The sequence below is a fragment of the Lycorma delicatula genome, chromosome 7 (assembly GCF_047948215.1).
Source record: "Lycorma delicatula isolate Av1 chromosome 7, ASM4794821v1, whole genome shotgun sequence".
Lineage (NCBI taxonomy): Eukaryota > Metazoa > Arthropoda > Insecta > Hemiptera > Fulgoridae > Lycorma > Lycorma delicatula.
In genome coordinates, this window is record NC_134461.1 from 79,725,553 (window position 1) to 79,746,486 (window position 20,934).

The 20,934-nt window shown below is 28.8% G+C and overlaps 1 protein-coding gene across 8 annotated transcripts in view; it reads left to right on the forward strand.

Annotated features, from left to right (window-relative positions):
- poe (E3 ubiquitin-protein ligase-like protein poe) overlaps positions 1-20,934 on the forward strand; it is a 216,588-nt gene that overhangs the window by 104,418 nt on the left and 91,236 nt on the right. For all 8 annotated transcript variants that reach the window (XM_075371905.1, XM_075371903.1, XM_075371908.1 and 5 more), the window contains 7 exons: positions 1,343-1,540; positions 3,986-4,081; positions 6,176-6,301; positions 9,360-9,493; positions 9,730-9,887; positions 16,927-17,106; positions 18,670-18,880. In XM_075371905.1, coding sequence (XP_075228020.1) covers positions 1,343-1,540; positions 3,986-4,081; positions 6,176-6,301; positions 9,360-9,493; positions 9,730-9,887; positions 16,927-17,106; positions 18,670-18,880 — 1,103 coding nt within the window. The remainder of the gene's footprint in view (positions 1-1,342; positions 1,541-3,985; positions 4,082-6,175; positions 6,302-9,359; positions 9,494-9,729; positions 9,888-16,926; positions 17,107-18,669; positions 18,881-20,934) is intronic.

Genomic DNA, 20,934 nt, shown 5'->3' on the forward strand with positions numbered 1-20,934 from the left:
GGATCTTGCATTGCATCTTTATTCTTCTAAAAGATCATAAATTTGTTATTCATGATAACAAATCATGAATTGTTATTTCATGACATTCTGCAACATGATTAGTGTTATGTTTATAATTTTTAACAGTTTTTATTTATTTTATAACAATAAGGTGCCACAAAATTAAAAACACAGTAACAGTACAAATTGTGTATGCTAATTTATTACAGACATCAGACATTTATTACTAATTTTACAAGACGAACATTTATTACAAGGCAACTCTATTGCATTCTATGGAAACATTTATTAATTAATCAGTGCTAATTAGCTAGCAGAGCCAACCCTTTCATTATTAACAAATAATACCAGTTACTTTTGTTATTGATAACCTCATGTTACCAATTGTTAAAATTAGATTATGTTCAAAAGCCTCTTAGAAAAATTCTTGCTTAAGTTTACAGTAGTAAAAGTCAATGTATTTGTAATTGTGGAATGTACAGGTACTATATGAAATAAAGTATAAATAGTACATAATAAAATCCTATAAAATTGTTAATTTTTGACAGTGTGTTGAGAAGAAGAAACTAAAAACTAAAAATTACAAATATCTGTTGCTGTTTTAGGTGATATAAATAGAAGTTTAAATAGCAGCTGAACTGCTAAAACCTCTGACAGGTTGCTCACTCACCATGACCTTATAAATACATGCCTTTTATAACTTCAATAAAAAAAAGTTTACCTCAAAGAAAATTGATGAAGCATGAACCTTAAGTCAGCCAAAAAGATTCTTCTCCCATTAAAACTGTTAGTAGGAGAAAATAACAGTTTAATATTCTTATGATTGGATTTATAAAAAAAAATTAATAAATTGATTTAAATCTAAAGAGTCTATTAAATATTAGTCCCATATCATTCAACAATAAACTGTTAAAGCTATGTTACTAATAAAGTTATGTTAATGTACACTTTTTTAATCTATTGTTTGTAATGGTTATTTATATTTTATGATGATAATTTTTGGGTAGATACTAAGGTAATTTCTTCTCCCCTGTCAGCTGAAATTTGTGCAAGAATGACTTGAAATTACTTTAATTTCAGTTTTGATTCAGTTGAATGAGTCGTTTTTCAGATACTGTGGTGGTGTACATACCAGAAAGTAGTCAAGTGTTACAACAAAGCTTGGAAAAGGATTTAGCAAGTGAAAAATAACAGTTTACTTGATCAATGCTTTTTCCTGCATTTTGAACAGTCTTACGTTATTAAACTAAGTGTGTATGTAAAAATTAAGTAATTTGTTCTTTTAAGTGCTGAGTTCTTTTATTTAATATATCTGTTTTTAAATAAGGAATTTCTATTTCAGATAATAACCCAGTTATTCTCATGGTTAAGCCAGACTGTATTTTAGTTCAAGAAATTAAAGTTGTGCCTGTTAAAACAAAAATAATGGACATGGTTGCCATCAGGCATCCATCATCAAATTCTGATCATAGAACTACACTGATTCTGTTATGTGAAGATGGCAGTCTACGCATTTATAATGCATCTATGGAACATACTGGTAATATATATTATTTTTAAAACCTGTTTATCAGCAATGTATCTCTGGAGTTAATTGTTAAAATCATTTTAAATATATCTATTTAATTCAATGTAATTTGTGTTTAGTTTAAATTTGGTTCATATGAAATTTGATCTGACAAACTGAAAAAATGGAGTCTGAGAAGTGTAACCAGTAATTTTTTAGAAAACCAGTGAAAAATGCACTTTTATATTTGACTTTTAATAACGTTGTTAAATTGCCAATAAACAGATAAAACTGTTTAACAAAACTCGTAGGAAAATTTATTTCTAAGCAGAATAGTATAAAGTAAACAGTTAACTAAAATAGACTTTTATTTAGGGCAATACAAAGCTAAATTTAACTGGACAATAATTTTTATTGAAAACCGATTATTTTTCAAAACTGGGGAAAAATTATAAAACACACAAATCTCTGATATTCAAAATTAATGAAAGAGGTTTCAAAACAAATTATTTCATACAGGATAGAACTGTATCAACAATTGTAGCGGTGTATTTAAGTTCTGTTTTAAAAACAATGTTTATTGTTTAAATTAAATTAAAAATATTTTTCGAGAAATTTTTATTTCATAAGTTGGAAATATAATAACAGCTGTCCAACATTTAAGTTTTGTTTTGTAAGCTCATTAGTGTAATTTTCCTGTTAGTACAAGTAGACAGCTGTACTGCATGCATAACTGTTTTGAATCTGGTTGGTTATTGAAGAGTTTTTTAATTTTGTGTGTGAAGGCAGTTCTATGGTTGCTATATTAGTGTAGCATTTCGTATGTATTGGGAAACCAGATATCTTCCTAGCAGTAATCATATCCCGTAATACCATCCTCTCCAGCATGATGTTAATGTCGATGAAACATTATTTTTGCTGTTCAACATAGTCCCGGTGTCAGTACAAGACTTTTTTTTAACCGGTTGAGAGATTCACAAACTAAAGTAATAGAGGACACTTAAAAATAACTTTTATCTGTATCATAAACAAAAAATGCATCTACATGCAGGAGACCCTGCCTTTCGCTTAGGGTTCTGCAGTCTGTTAAATATTCATAGACAACTCTTCAAGTACATTTTATTTACCAATAAATCACAGTTCACTTGTAATGACATAACATACATAACTTTCAACAGCAATTTGCCATTAATGCATGATATATATGGGATTATTCATAATCAGTTGAGTGGGCCATTTATTTTCCTAGGGCGCTTAACAGGTAAGGTGTACTTAAAGTTTCTTAAAAAAAAATTACAGCCATTACTTGAAGATGCTCCTCTTGCAACATGACGCCGGATGTACTTCTAGCATGACGGCGCGTCTCCACATTTCCTTACTTTCAGCATGATGGTACCTCTCCACATTTCTCTACTTACAGCACGACAGCATGTCTCCACATTTCTCTCGTATGTTTCCGCCTACTTAAATCAGCAATTCCCAGATAAATGGGTCGGTCAAGGCGATCCACAATCCTGGCCACCCAGGTCACCAGATCTTACATTGATAGATTTTTGTGTATGGGGTTGAATGAAGTGTAATGTTTATAAGTAAAAAGTTAATACCCAAGAGGAGTTACTTGTCCATATTATTGATGTTTTTGTGCTGTTAAATAACAGCCTTGATGAACTAAAAAGAGCAGCACAAGCAATCCACAAACATGCAGCAAAGTGCATTGAAGTAAATTGAAACATTATCGAAAATTTATTGTAAATTTTATTTATTTTTATGTTAAGAATCATTTTAGCAATTTAACAATGTTATTACAAGTCAGATGTAAAAAAGTGCGTTTTTTGACTCTCACATTTTATTTTTTTCACAGATTTTCTAAAAACTATTGAATTTACAGTTCTTGGATTCATTGTTTTCAGTTTATCAGGTCGAATTTCATGTGAAACCAAGAAATAGCTTATGTTTTTGCATCCTAAGAATTTCTGTATGGCTTCGTTTCCTTGAGGAGATGAAATTTGGGTGAAATTTTTTGCCAGCCATAACTCGTTAACGAAGCATTTCTGGACCTATAGTTCATATGTATTGTTTTTTTTATTTTTACATGTAGATTGAGCTGCTAAACTATCTGCGTCTCCTGGTAAATAACAGTGTTCACCCTAACAATATAACAGTATCACCCTCTGTACAGTATTATTAATAAAAATTAGTCCACAGTAATTTTTTTAATTTTGTAAATGGTGAAACCCTTCTTTCTGTGTACAGAGATACATGTGCTTCCACAGATGTGTATACTCCCTGTATACACATCTATGCATACGGTATGCATTTCCTACATTATGGTACAATATTTCCTATATTACTTTATTGTTCACTTAGATTCTTTTGTTATATTTTTTTTATTGTGCTAAAATTAATAACCTTTATTTCTCATTTTTACATTATTTAACAATATGTTTGAAAATTTTGTGTATTACTAATTTTTTTTAGGTTTCTGGCTATCTCTTAGTGTTCAAGCAATCAGCACTATGTCAACAGCTAAACCATCCAGAAAAAAGAAAACTACTAAAACCGGCAAACCTTCAGGTACTGTAAATTTGTTTTCTTAATAAAAGTAATTATACAAAAATATAAATAATCTTTTTATTACATTTAGTTATTTTTTTAATGTTCTTTCACGTGAAACAAACCTGTAAATAAACCACTTTTCATGACACCAGTAATGAAGGACACCACTTGTGTTTCAAATGTGTGTCCAAATGTTCATTATTTTAATATATAAAGAATCTTCATGTATTGAAATTATGTTTAACAAGCTTATTTTATAAATTTTCCCTGCAATGAAGTTTTCAGAAGTCCCTTCATCTTGAGTACAATCTGTATTAATATATTTCCATTTAGGAAATCTTTGTTTTGTCAAATGAACTGTAATTAAAAAATATAAGATTTGTCGTCTAAATTGTTAGAAATGAATACTACACTACAGCATTCCCTAACTAATGATTGTCAACCTACATACAAATGTCTGATTAGTCATTGCATGCCTGCTGCATGATAACATTATTACTCATCATTTCTGGTCACATTTTTATATTATTTTTCAATTAATCAATTCCTATTAAAATTTCGTTGTTAGGATAACATTGTAATCTAGCTTTATTTTTTATAGTGCAATAATTTTGGTTTATGTAATTGTTATTGCCATGGCTTTAATTAGTATAGCGTATTGTTCAGCTGTGATTTTATTATGATTTTGTTGAAATGTTTTAAGTTTAAACGATACATTATAAATCACCATGGAAGTAGAAGATGTAAAGAAAATGCCTGTTTTAAAATAGTTTCAAATTTGTTATTAACAGTTCAAAAAATTAAAGATAAGTTGTAGAAGCAAGTAGTAATCAAAATTCTAACAGAAGTTCTGTATGAACTTAATATATTAATGTAGCTGTATTGAAATAGTTAACTATGACTCATGAAAAAATTTATTAATAGAAAATGTTAACAGATTTATTATTACACAATTATGTCTATTAAAATTTATTAAAACAGAAATGATAAAAAAAATTTATATTAATAGGAAAATGTTACATGTGAAATGTAAAAATCACTCCTTTTTTGCTTTTATAAGTAATAGACTCTAGTTTTACTTTTATTCTTTCTTAACCTTCTAAATGGTAAAATATGAAAAGAAAATGACAAAATTGTGTGTATTTATCCTATTCCTTTGACTTATGTTATCCAAATGATCATGAACAATTAAAACGCTTATAGTTTTTAAATTTATTACAGTGATGTAAGAGTCAGTGTTTCAGAAAGTACATTTTTTCAGCTGACCATCAAAAGTAATTTCATCAGTTCTAAATTGAATTACTTTCATTCAAATATTAGGATGGTATTATTGGACTCATTGTTATGTGGTGGCGGGGGGCTGCTTGTGTGGATAGTTGGATAACTATGGTTAGAATAATGCTGTCATTTAAACATCTCATGAATTGCTCTTGCTGAACACATTAACTTAAAAAGTAAATTAATTTTGGGAAATCAAACTGAAAAGTATGTATTCTTAATTCAAAAATGTCCACTTGTTTGTAAATTTTGCCTTTGAGTGATTAATCATTGTATAGCAGCTTTGAGCTGTCAAATTGTCTTTTCTGTAAGGTGGTTAATGATTTTCAAATCCTGCATATGGAACTGGTAGTTAATGGAAAATCATTAAAATTAGTAATATTAAAAACAAATGTATTCAAATTTTTTGGGGATTTCTCAAACAATTTATGTATGGGAGCTGGATTGTATTGATAATTATTTTTTATTTTTTAACTTTCACACTTAACTTTACATTCCGATTAGTTATTGCATGATGAATTTCAAATTAAAAAAGTAAAATTAAATAAAGGTAAACCTAAAAAACTAGTAAGTCCTTAAATTTATTAAAAGTTATGTAATAGTCATATATTAATATGTTGAGTTTTTAGTGTAAAACTACGTATTTAAAAAGTAACATTGTTGCTTATAAAACAGTGAAAGTGAAATGGTTTAAGCGGCATTAAATGGATAAATTGTAAGTAAATTAAGTACTGAACTTTTGTAGTCACTGTTTATTATTATAGATTAATAAAAAATTTGATTTATGTATGGCATCATTCATGATCATTAGATAGTGATTTTATGATTTTATAGGTCAAGTTGCCTTCCCAGTGGATTTCTTTGAACACAGCACCTTATTAAATGATATTGAATTTGGTGGAAATGACCTTTTGCAGATTTATAATCCTCAGCAGATTAAACACAGACTTAATACTACAGGTATGCAATTCAAAATGTGACATTGATTACTTTATTTGATACTACTAACAGTATAGTAGTTAAATGTAATTTTTCTTAGGTTTTGCAGATCTTTGTTTTACTTGTAACTTAAATGTTGGTTTGATTTTTGATGCCACATCAATTACTAAACTCAAACAATGCTAAAAAAATATACTAGGGCAAGAACAGATATGTATTGCTGATCAGACACCTTTTCCTTTTGAGATATGGTCTTACATTTTTCACAAAGCCGTTTTCTTTATTTTTTTTATTCAGAAATAACCCAAAATATCATTTATATCTCTTTAATCATTTATTTATTTTTATGTATATGTTGAAAATCCAATGTTTTTGACTATGTTAATTTGGATTTCTTCCTATTAACAGACAAAAAATTATTCTATTTAGAGTAAAAATCAGAATGGAGTTGAAATTAATTATTATTAAAGTTTGATTAGATGTAGATTGTGTTTTATTTTCGACAAATTTTAAAGTGCTTTAAACATTTCATTCTTAAAAAGCAGAACAAAAACCTTATTGTTGGATTCGAATAGAAAAAACTTGCAAATCACATCATAATGACATCCTTTCAGTTAAATTACAGTCGGCTGATAAACATAAATAGGATACCTGTCCACTTCCTGTTGCGTTACATTGGTTTTTGAATGAGTTATACATTAAGTATTTTAGAGAAAACATTCCTAGAAAAATTACTGTCAGTATAGGAAATATTTATTTTCTAGTTTTTAATGAGTCTTTTGCCTTTGTTTTTTTTAGTGTTTTCATGTTTGGTTTTTATTATTATTATTTAATGTCAAGGCTCTAATAATATTAAGGAGAAACTAAAAAATAAATGTTTTTAAATTAAATACTTAATTTCAGAGATTTTTTTTTACTTAGTTTCAAAGTTTTTCAGTTTTACTTGAAATTCTCTAATAATTGATTCTTTGCTTCCTTTATTCAATTGATATTATTCATATACTGAATTCAAGGTTTAGGCAAGTTCAATATTAATATTTTTTCTATTTACTACAGAAATCAAGTCTAGTTCTAAGGATGAATTAGTACATAAACTGATCATTTATTAAAAATTACAAGGAAATAAATGAAGGTCTCACAGTGATACATCCTGACCCTCATATGGGAAGACCACCCATCTTGTGACAATCCTGGTTTCCACACCATCCTCTCAATTTCCAGTCCTGATGGGCTTTAGTAGTGGTTGTCTTTTAGACCCTCTAAACTTAATAAACAACACAATCATCAGTTTGCTGTCAGGATGCCACTCAACGCAAATGCCTTGGCAGACATTTGAACTGTTCTCTCAACACCAAAGAAAACAGAATAAACCTTTTTGGCAGCATACTGTAAGTGCTTCTTGAATTGAAGATTTTCATCAAGGATAATGCCTAGATACTTCTGCAGTGGGACATACCGAATTCGATGACTTGCTGCCATTGATACACAAGGTCATCATGTAACAGTTAATCTGCCCATGAGCAGCATCATTGTTGTTTTCTCTGGGCTAAACACCATTTTATTTTGCAAACTTATAACTGGAGTATCTTGCAAGCCTGGGCTGCCCTGAATTTGATCTCATTCCTCGAATCGCCTTTAACCAGTAAAAGCCAATCATCCACATATGCAATGAAACAGCATCCATTGGGTAATATCAACCAAATCAAAGAATCAAATTCAACACCCAAAAACAGTTCAGTTTCAGGACCCCAAAGACTGAATTTTTTTTTGTCCTCAGTCAATTGACTGGATTGATGCAGCTCATCCTATATAGTGCCAGTTGTTTCATCTGGGTGTACCCCTACATCCTACATCCTTAACAATTTGTTTTACAAATTCTAAACATTAATCTGTCTGCACAGTTTTTCCCATCTAGCTGTTTCTCCAATATCAAAGTGACTATTCTAGGATGCTTTAATATGTGGCCTATATAAGTCTGTCTCTTCTTTTAGCTATATTTTTTCAAATGCTTCTTTCTTCATCAACTTGCCGCAACACCTCTTCATTTATCACTTTATCCACCCATCCGATTTTTAACATTTTCTTACAGCACCACATTTCAAAAGCCTTTTCTTCTCAGGTACTCTGATTGTCCAAGTTTGACTTCCATGTAAAGCTACCATGCAATTTTTTTTTATAGTATGTCAATTCTCTGTTGAATGTGAACCATAAATTGCTTCATTTAACAGTAATTGAAAACCTTTTACTACATTGTAATATACTGTAATACTTGACTATAATCCACCATCCTTTCTGATTACATAATATCAGAATGAGTATTCTGGTGGTACTTGTGTGTTTTATTTATTTTTTTTTTAACATCTGTGATCACCATTAGGTATTTCTTCAGAGAATGAGATGAATGATTTTTAACATGTGAAAATGCCGTGCCTGACCGGGATTCAAACCCCAGGACCTTCAAATGAAAGGCCGAAACGCTACCATTCGTGCCACGAATGTTATAAAAATTTGTGCCACGTTAGTCATAAAAAACTCATCATTATGATCAGCTGTTCTGATTTCCATTCTGCATTACTGTCGAATCAAAGGCGTGAAAATGTAATATATGACTTGGGTTCTCTGTTATTGGTACGCTTTGATCACTTACTTTAGTCTTAGAACTTGGTCCTGCTGAATCTGGCCAAAATCCATTATTCTTCTCATTTAGTTTAGTACAATTTATAATAATTAGATATTTTAAACTATATCATAAATGAATGATACAGTTTTAAATTTCTCTATCCTTGTCTAAAAGGACAATTTTTGTCCAGTTAGCCTTGTCATGTTTATACATTTTTAATTTGAAAAGTTATATGCATTATTTTATCATGCATTTGATCGTAGAAAATTACATATTTTCTAGTAACAGAAGCATAATTCTTTAGTGTAACAATTTTATTATTAGATTTAGAATTGATATAAAATATTATCAACATTGTTTTGCTTGTAGATTAACATGTTAATAAATAGATATGTTCAGTTAAAATTGCTGTTATCGAGATAAAGGTTTTGAATACAACATTTTTTTACTGTTCTTTAGGAATGTATGTAGTTTCTACAAAAACAGCTGGATTTTCATTAGAATTGATAAATAATGATGCTACTCATGTTATGACTGGGATTCGGGTGCTTCTTGGAAACCAAGATATACAGAGAGTGCCTTCATATATTGAGGTAAATATGAAAATTTATTAAGCTATCTGAACATATAAATAAAATTAAGATTATAATCTTTAGAACAATCAGATAAAGATATTAATTGTACTTTTGGGTATACCAAAGTGTGCCACAAAATGATGAACATTGATTATACCATTTTGTGTTCCATGCAAACAGTTTTGAACTTGTTATAAATAATTATTTTCTCTAATTCTTACTCTTTTATTTTTATTACTTTTGTTAATTATTAGGTGTTTGGTAGAAGTATTCAAACGACAGTTGCTCGCAACCGATGGTTTGATCTGCCGTTGACACGTGAAGAAAGTCTTCAGGCAGATAAGAAATTAATTGTTATATTTGGTCAGTCACAAGATCCAGATGGTGTAACAATGGTTGATTCAGTCAAAGTGTAAGTATTTCAAACGGTTATAAGAATATTTAATCAATATATTATGCTTTGAAATCATTTACTTGTAAGTTAGTTACCATTATATCTCAGACTTTTAAATGCAACTATTATTTGTGTAGCCTACACATTTAAATAAAAAAGTTTCATTGTATTTATTTTAAATATTGGTTGTTTATGAAATGCAGTTAACTATCCTGTAGCTGTCTTTTAATAAAGCAGAAAGTAGAGTCCTAATTATTTTACATGGTTTAATTCCATGCACTTAATGAAACAGAAACCTTTCTAATGCAGAATTTAAAAAAAAATTAAAAAAGAAAATTATTTTCTTAAAAAAAAGGGAAAATTAAAGAAAATATTTTACTACAGAATTACAGTGATATGAATGATTGATATGTATATTTGTCAATAATGAGCAATTATTTCTTAGTCTTACTGGGTAAAATTTGACAACAGTGTATTTAAATTCTTTGTAGTAATACAGAATTTTATAATGAATAAATCTATAAAAGATAGTTATCATTCGCCTTTAATGCTGTTTTGAAAGAAAATGCTGTGTTGGAGATTTTGGAAAATGGATAAAATGCATCTTAAAAATTACTCTGAATTATAAGTGAGATTTGGCATGCAGGATACAATATTAATGTATATTTTCAGAAAAATAATGTTTGTGTAACACTGGGGAACAAAAAAGAATTCTTGTTTTGTCTGAGGAAGAAAAATATGTGATTCTGATAGTATTTTTTCTCCTGAATTCAAATACAACCATTTATAAGGCATTTATAATTTCAGACATTTTAGTACTTTCTGCATTCTTAACTACCCAATATTCAAACATTTGACTCTCCTAGAAAGTAAGAAATGACTGTTTTCTGCTATAATTTGTCTGTGGACCATCCCACTTATAGTCCAACAATAATTGGCCAGCATATTAGGATTCCATTTGACTTGATACCTCTTTTCCATAGCTGAAATATCTTTATGAAAGTGCTCCCTGTGCTGATTGCTCAGTACACCAAGATTTCCCAGGAAGAAATGTAGGAAGTATATAAGGAATTATTACAATCCAAATTTCTATACGATTGTTGACAATGTCACAGTAATTCGAATTCCCAAAAAGCTCTAACATTTTTGATTGCTTGCCAAACTGCCTTCTCCAGTGGATTCAATAGAGTTTTTCAAATGTTTCATCATGCATTAATGATCATATTTGTAGACCCACAGATTTTCCTTCTTTAATTTTTGCATCACTAATTTTAGGAAACTTCTGTTTAAGTACATGAAACCAGGAGTATTGTCCATGGTCTTGACAAAATTCTTCATTAATCCTAGTTTGATATGTAACAGAGGTGCATACACATTTTTAGGAGGATTGGGACATTTTTCACAGTTTTCTGTTCAGGAATGAGTGATTCGCATTTCGGCCATTACTTTCTAATTAAATTGTTTTTTCTGTCCCTACTATCCCATTCACACAAAAAACAATAGTACTTTGTGTAACCAAGATGCCGACGAAGAATAAGTGCAATTACATTCAAATTGCCACAAATATTCCATTCATACACAGCATATTGAAGCTTTTCCAATATAAATTTAAAGTTTTCATATGTTTCTTTTATACTAACAGACTGACTCACTGGTACTGATGGGAATTTATTGCCATTATGCAGAAGCACAGCTTCTAAACTAACTTAGAGGAATCGTGAATAAGCGCCATTCTGTTGGGTTATGTTCATTATAAAGTGTCTCCATAATAGAAGAAATGTCCTACAAATCACCAAGTCATTTTCTTCAGAAAAATAGTCTTCAAATTCAGAATGACAATTATGAAGTACAAATCTTTGTATTCTCTTAAAGAAAATTCCATCCTTTTAACTGGAAAGCAATTTCAGACTGTTTTTTTTGGATAACTTTAAATCTCAGTAAATGAAGCTCAGATGAATTGCTTTGTTGAAAAGTTGTGTCACCAAAATCTGTTTCTTTTTCTTCCTTACTTCAGTCAGACTCTGAGCTCTCTTCATCTAATGTCACATGTTCTGGAGGCTTTGGTATGGGTAATTTTTCGCAGTGTGGATTTGGTCTCATTGCAGATTGCAAGTTAGGGTACACCACTGTATGTTTTGATTTTGCATAATTCCTTTAATGTTTGTTAAGCAGAAATAGCAGTCAGAAGTGATCTTTAGGTTCCCTCCAAATCATAGGAATAGCAAATGGCATGTGGCATGTGGCATGTGCCATTTTTTCATGCAGTGAGAAGCCTAGAACACAATAGACAACAGATATCTGGAGCCCAGGCCCTTGTTTGCTCCCCGACTTTACACCCAAAATAAAGTTCATAACACTTTTTTATTAATGGAGTAAGGTTTCGTCTTTGGGACTTTGGCGTCACTTCACTATATACATAACAAATATCGTTAGAATGATTTAAACAAACTCTAGGCATTTTGTAACTAATGTCTAATTAAAGAAATAAAGTTATAAATATATAATATACAATAATTCAGACGCACAAAGCACTCACAATGATGTTTTTACTGGTTCACTACTGTCTCACAACTGGCATCCTTCTGACGTATGTGTGCTTCTGACTAGATCATGTTTGTACATGTCTGAACCTGCACAACAGTAGCAATGCTACTCTTTGAGTTAGCTCATTTGGTTCCATCATATTTACAATGCTCTAGGAGCTTTTACTTGACAATGGATAAATGGATGAAAAACATTTAAAAAAAATTAAAATAAAAAAAACTGGGTGATGGAGAAATTCCGAATTCATATTTGAAAACAGGATAAAAAACTGCATTATATGGCTATTGGTACTTGTGAGACAAAAATCATGTTGACCAGTGTAATTAGTAATGAATATTCTATTGTTGAGAAACCATGATAGGATATTCTTCATTTAGGTAACCAGTCTGGAATTTTATTTTTATTTATTATTATTAAAGCCTGGTTTTTTTTTGTTGTTAAATAATATTTACCTTGTGTTTGTTGGGTTTTGCAGTTTTGTGTTTGTTTTTGTCTGCTGCAAATTTTATGTAGGTAGAATGAATATTACTAAAAGAATTACTCATGATAATAGATTATTTAATTTTACATGATTTAAATGAGTATAACAATATTATGCTGATTTTTTCTTTTAATGTTTCATGGCTCACAATTTTTCTATGTTAGTGAATGACTTTTCCAAATGTAATAGTTAAAAAAAAAACAATATGTATATGTATTATATATTTTATTTTACTGAAATTAATCTCTTCATATTATTCCTCTGTACTGTTAAATAATACCTACACAAATATAACCTAAAAGCTTGATAACAGTATATTTAAATTCTATTAAAAAACCTATTACAGAATATTTGAGATAAGAATATAGTTTCTTAATTTTTCATGGAAGTAGTTTCATAGGATCCAGCATCTTTAGTCATGATTGAAATAATTCTATTATTGCATAATAAAAATTTAAAAATAAAAATACTGTAATAATTTCTAAAATAAACAATTATTTCTTGAACATTACAGAAATTACAAAAATAATAAATTAATATTTATTGTTTATTAGATCTGTCATATTAAATAAACCTAATTTCTGATATTAACAGAAATTTAGAAAAATTAGAAATTAAATATAAAAATATATTAAAATTAAATATATTAAAAAAATATTACATATATTTATTGATAGATCCTGCAAAAATTAATTCTTGGAATTACTCATTCAATGTCTGGAAGATGCCATAGTATACAAGCACTTGTGAAACAAAAATCTCCACATTGTGTCTGGTCACGTTACATATTCCACAGAGAAGCTTTGGCTTCCAAACAAATGAGTTCAGGTCTGAAAATTGTGGTAATGATGGTTGTAACTGTAGTAATTCATTTAGACCTCTAAAATCAAAATCTTTATTGCATTTTGTAAAGACAAGAGTGCATTACATTCTGCATTACTATTTTATTGTGAGGTAGGTGGTTATCATGTGGGAAATTTTTGCAACGAATTTATGAATTAAGAGATGAAATCGCCATTTTTCTAGAAGAGGAAAACTGACTGGAAGCTGAGAAGTCTCTAGATATAACATATTCAAGAATTTAAATACCTTGCAGAAATGGAATTGCAGAACAGAAATTTAAAGCAAAAAACTGTAGAATTATTTGCAAATGTGGATGAATGTGTTAAAATTTTCAAGTCTGAAGAACAACATGTTAAAGTTGTTTTTTTAACCATTGAAAATCATTTATTCATGCTGGCAAAGAATTTTAAAAAGTATTTTCTTGCTATCAACAACTTGGTAGCAAGTTAAGAGTGGGTTAGGGATCCATTTCAAAATACTCTCAAAGGGCTGTCAACTGTAGAAGAAGAAACATTCATAGACTTCATGTTAAGTGACAAAATCAAAAGACAATTTAGTAATAAATCACTCATTGAATATTGGGCAGGGGTGAATAATGAGTTTTCTGCACTGTAAACAAAAGCATTTCATATACTATTACAATTTTCAACATTATACCTTTACAAAGCCAGATTTTCTGCAGTGGCTGCTTTGAAGACAAAATATATATCTCAGCTAAATATTGAAAAAGAACTCAGAATGTCTATTTCTAATATTAAACCTTACTTCAAAAAACTTTGCTCTGCAAGGCAGGCTCAAGGGAGTCACTCATAATTATTAAACTTGTTTTTAATGTAGTATTGATAAGTATTGAATACATAAGTGCAGTACTGACACAATCCTATTTATAATTGTAAATCAGTATAAATGTGTACTTTATTATTTATTTTGCTAGAATGTATTTTGCTTTCCTTTCAGTAAATTAATTCTTTTTAATAATATTTTCTTTTCGATATGCTTGTGCCCCCCCCTCCCCCATTTAGTGTTATGTTCTTGCATTTAGTGTTAGTGTTAGGTTGCACCAGAGGTTGAGAACCACTGACTGACCTGTGACATTAAAAGGATCATCTGAAGACATTCCTCAAGGTTATACAAGTAAAAATGGCAGTAGATCAATTCATAAACAGCTGATAACAAATTAAGTTGGAGATACTAATGTTAAAAGAGTCCAGTCAATGAGTAACACAATTAACATGAGTAGTAAATAATGATTAATGATAAAATCTCAGATTAATCATAATCGTGAGACATATCTAAATAATTACTCACTTAGAGAACAAGAGATCTCCGCTCTCTTGGAGAACATGAGAGATCTTAAGTTATTAGATGTACTACCTCTACATAGTATATTGCTTGTTACGTACTTTATTGTTTTTTTTTTTTTTTAATTTTGTTTAAAAACAAAATTTCAATTTGATAAACCATCAGACAGTGATAGAGGGACGCAGTCTTACAAAAATTGCAGCAGATAGCAGCACTCATGTAAATTAATATGCAATTTTCATTGTTTTAATATTTTTATTTTTAAGTTTTTATTATGAAATAACCGATTTATTTCACTCATGACTGAGGATGTGTAATCCCAGTTTTTATGGAAAATTAAGGTAAGGTTTGTCTTACCTCAATATTCTGTACTAGGTGATTTATTTGATGGAATATATAAATATTATTGGAATAGTATTTAAATACTTTCATTTGAATCTTTTATGTATAATCCTTTGTTAGTTTTTCATTTAAATGTAATTTTTAATTAATCTAATTTCATTAACCTGTTACTTCTAGGTTATTTTTATTTTTATAAAATTCTGGAAATTAGGTATAAAATTCTAACTTATATGTGAAAAAATTATTGGCCGAGATTAAATACAGATTAATAAACAGTTTGCTTAAATTTCTTCAGTCCAAACTTCTTAAGCTGTCCTAGTTTACCTGAACTAATGCTCTGGTGTAATGGAAATAAAAACATGCTATATTTAATTGTCAGTGTTTAATATACTATTTTAATCATCTTTATTTATGAGGAAGAAAACCACTTTTCGTTATTTTTATAGAACAATTGATAAAATGTACAAAATAAAAATGTAAGACCTATGAAAAATGAAATTATTCTGAATGTAAATAAGGAAATATTTTATTCGCACAAAATTTCTTATATTTTATCATTGTGATGACTGATGCATGTGATTTCTGTGGAGACGCTTATGAATTTATTTTTTTATTCTTTTTCCTTTTGATTTGTTTGACCTTTTATATACTCTTTCAAGAAAAAAGAAAACTTAAACATAGATTTTATGAAATTAAAGATGCATTCATTGTTTACTGTAGCCAATGCTTAAAAAGCATAGGCTCTTTTAACATGCAGGATGTAGATCTTCTACCTATAAGTTAAGGATGTACAGTTGTACTTCCCAGCATATAGGTAAACTTCTTATTTCATTTCAAGGCCTAAAATTGTTATCAAAACACAAATTTGAAGAAAAAGTTTAAAGAATTAGGGGTTGATAGATGGCATACTTACATGAATGTACATTATTTATTTATCCATTATAGATACACAATGCATTGCATGTTTCAGTTTATTAGTCCTTTTGTTACTGCAGAAGCTTGTAAAATGTAATTTTGAAGTAACAAGGTGGTTAAGTTTAAAAAATATTTATGTTAAATAAAAGTAACTGGCAGCAATTTATTACATCATTATCAGTTTGTGTTATAGAACTATTACTGATTTAATTGTTATAGAACTTCTGTTTTAATTCAGTATTAAAATTAAATTTTTGTGAAGTTAAGAATAAATTAAAATAGTAAAGGTAAAAACCAAAGTTAATTATTAAAGTGCATAAAAATAAATATTTTCTAAAATTAAAGAAAAAAAAATAGAACTTACGTCGATTTTTATGATGCTCTGTTTATTACTTATTTATTATTCTCTAAATTATTTTTTTGTGTATTTTATTAATTCTGTATTCTAGATTATCTTATTTTAATTTTGATATGTATAAGAGGTATTAAAAGTGTTTATTTATATATATATGAATGATGAGATGGCTTCTGTTGTACACTTTTATTTATTTCTACACCTTTACACCTGAATTTATTTTCTTTAAAAAGAAAAAAAGGGTTTTTCATTAATTGAATTATTCAATTTTTTAGTTATGGTAAATCAAAGGATGCATTTGGTTGGCCAGAAGAGACTGAAGATGTTGGTAATCCTACAGCAGTGTCAACTCAGCCCCCATCTGGAAGTGGTGCTAATAATGCTACTGCTAGTGGAAATTCAGTTGAAAATGACGCTGTGTCAGCATCTCCACCTCCTATATCATCTCTTGAAAGGTAAGTAATGTGTTAATGTGTTTTTTAGTGTAGTGTTAATATTTTCATTTAATGCAAAAAAATGTTATTGTTTGTAAAGATCATAAAACTATATAACTAGTTTTGTAAGTGGGAGATATATTAAAATTTTAAAAGCTTTTCCTAAAAATGTTAAGACATTTTTTTAATAATAGACAAATCTTAGAGGTCATTAAAAAAAAGATTGTTTTCAGATGTTGAAAAGATTCTTAAAATAAATAAAAGATGAACTGAACTTACATTAAATTTATGTGATGTTATTGTTTTCTTTGTAATATGAAATTCTTGCTAACTTTAAAGTAAAATACTTTTTTACCTTATATGTTAGCATATTGTATATGTTAGGTTTGTATTTAAACAATTTTTATTAGTTCTGTCACTTTTATTTTAATTGAAAAATTATCTGATAGTTTTAACATCCAGAAGAATTTATTCACAAATTTTAGGGATCTTGTTTGTGATTGTGATTGGGAATGTTATTTGTGCTGGAAAAGTTTTATTGATCAGGAAATAAAAGTTTGACAAAAAAATATCTTTGATATAAAAACTTATAAAATAGTGTATTAAAAATATATTGTGCAGTAATTTAATGTGTATAAATGATAGGCTAGGAGTGGTTTTATAATAGGCCTTTTTCTCTTCTACTATTAATGGTATTTTGTAATTTATAATATCAGATATATATTAATTTTGTTATATGCTGAGCTTGCCTATGTGCATGCATGCACCTGTGGGAGTGTGGGTGTGTGCACCCATACATATTTATTTATTAGAAGTTTTTTTCTGTTTACTGAAAATATAGTACAGTGGTGAGGCATCCTAGGTATTTAAGGGTGATTTTCATGTTTATAATTATTATTCTTTAAAAATCTTGCTTGTTTTTTTTTTTGTAGCATATTATTTTGAAACTTGTTTCCTTTTTTAATACACTGAATAAGGTTGCTAGGGTTGTTTATTGAATTATTTGTTTTTGCAGCCTATTAGTGTTCTTTTTATTTTTTATTGTTAAAGTATTGAAAATTGAAATTATTATGTGCTTATCTTGTTAATATTTTTATTTTAGTTTTGATATCCTATTTAGTGAATTACCAGATTTTTATGAGATAGTTTTATTTTCTTGAAGAGTTAGAAAAATGTATTTATTTGATGAATCTGTGGATATATTGGTTTTGACAGCATTTTTAATTCTACTTTGTGAGTAGTAAGTTTGCCAGTCTGTTAAAAATATACATCTGTTCAATGTGTATTTTTATACTAGTAAAAAATGTAGCTTATATTTTTATGAGTAAACATTTTATTTATTTGTAATATTATTTCGGAGGCTTTTTTTTGTCATACTACTATTGGTATGAACGTCTTTAGACATTTCAGACTCTCCTTTCCTACATGTTCATAAATATTGTATGAATATATTAAGCTAAGGATTGTGAATAGAAACTATTCACATCTTAAATGATTCAGGGTTTTTTGATTGTATTTTCACATGTAATAAGGTAAATAGATTGAATGTAAAAAAAAAAAAACTAATGATACTTTGACTTCCAGAATGGTGTGTGGTATATTGGAAGTACTGGAACATTGTTTTACTTTACATTCACATAGCAACACTGGTGTGAATGCTGATGCTCATAGGTCTACAGCCATGAATTTAGCTACAACTTTACTGACTTTACCAACACCTATTCTTCTACAGATACACACTAAGTCATTACTTGCTGCATTGCATTCTTCTAGACAAGCATATCATAATTATAAGGTAGGTTTAATTATCTGTATGCTACTTAATATTACAACTTTCTGATTTTTGACTGAGACTAACTTCCAACATGAGAGTTTTTTTTATTATTCTTTCTGGTAACTATTTGGCCGTAGATATTTGGCCATAGATCTACGGCCAAATATAATTACTTTTCTCTTCTTTTTTTTTGAAGATAAAAAATGATTTTTTGTTCATTTTTAAAAAAATTTAAGAAGTTCAGTAACTAAAAGTTTTATTGTGAACAGAAATACATACACCTTATATAATTGTACACCTTAATACATATATAATTTGGGGTAATCTCTACCAAGGAAGTATGAAGGAGAATTAATGTTTATTTTGAGATAGAAAACTGTCATTACACAATTTCTTTCTCTCACCTTTGTGCAGGTAAAAAGCAAGTGTAATTAATCTAATGAAAAGCTCTTCCTCATTACTGTTTTTCCCTTTCCAGGAAAAATTATTTTAAACCCCTTATGATTTATCTTAACTAAGCTTTAAAAGGGATGCCGAGATGTTTCTTCCTTAGATACAAGCCACCTCTAAGAAGATAGGAGATTATTAATTTTTGTTTGGCGTAATAGTAATAGTATAAGATAAAATATTAAAACTCAGTATTAAGTTTATTCTGATGGGTACATTTATATTGATCATATTATTGAAAAATAAATATAAATTTATCTTGAGTTTGTGTTGAAATTCAACATCTTGAATTTTACTTCTGAATCATACCTTAAAGGGTGAAAATGGATTAAAGATAGTTATGTAGTTACCAGATATTTACAGTCCATATATAATAAATGCTAGAATTAGCCTTTGAAAATAACTTAACAGCATTTAAAAAAAATTGGGCTTCCTTATTAATCTTGCATACAGGCTTTTAGCAAGTTGTAGAAGAAATATTAAAGAATAAATTAGAATATGCTCATCTGAACAAATGGGTTCTTAAGTTATGTTTGTCAGATATGAAAACTTTTCAAAAAATAATGAAGCGTCTGTGGTACTAAAGTTATTAATCAGACCAATCATTTTTTTGGTTTTCTAAAAATAATTTTATTGAATATTTATATCTATAAATAATTGATCTCCTTCAAAGTACTCTTCTTTCCATTGTACATACTTTTCCAAAATTTCTTTGAGAAGCAACTCTGGAATGCACTTTTCAAAATAACTCAAGGTATTCCAATAACCTTTTATAAATTCAAATCTTTTTCCTTTTAATGGCAGTTAAATTTTGAAATAAAAAAATCAGCACAGGGATTGGCTCAATTGAGTAGAGTGGGTGAGGAATAACATAAAATGAATTTTTTGTAAAAAAACTGACAAATTTAGTAGAGTGAGGGTAAGCTCATTTTATGCTGAAGAAACCATTAGTAGTTGTTAAGCCAAAGTTCAGACCTCTTATTTGTCATTTTCACGTAGACATTTAATGTAATCTAGGCAGTGTTTGGCAATTATCAGTTCCTGCAGGTAGAAATTATTAGTGAAAAATGCCTTTGGTGTCAAAAAAACTGTCAATATCACCTTGATATTTGAATGACTTTTACAAAATCGTGGTAATTTTCCAACCTACTGCAGTAATTGAGTCTTTATTTTCATCTTGTGTCTGTACACCTATGTTTCACCACAGGTTATTATCATTGACAAGAAGGTTCCATTGTTATCTGGACTTTTCAAAAATTCCTGACAGATCACTACACGATTGTCTTTCTGCTCTTGTGTTTTCAAGAGTTTTGAATAAACTTGGCAGCAGACACGATGCATTACTAATTTTTTGGTTAGGATAACATGACATGAACCCCCAAAATCCCAATTTTTTTCTGCTCTTTCATGAACTGTTAGACATGGCTTTGATTTACCAGATCATTCACTTGGGCAAAGGATGTGTTCATTGATATTGATAACTTTCCTTGAGCACTGTCTTTGTTGATAGATTTTAGTATACTTTTAAAATGTTTGAACCACACACATTGGGATGAGAAAGACCTCCCTGTTAGTCTGCTGAATTATTTTGTGTTTTGAAAAATTTTTGCCATGCTTAACTGTTTATG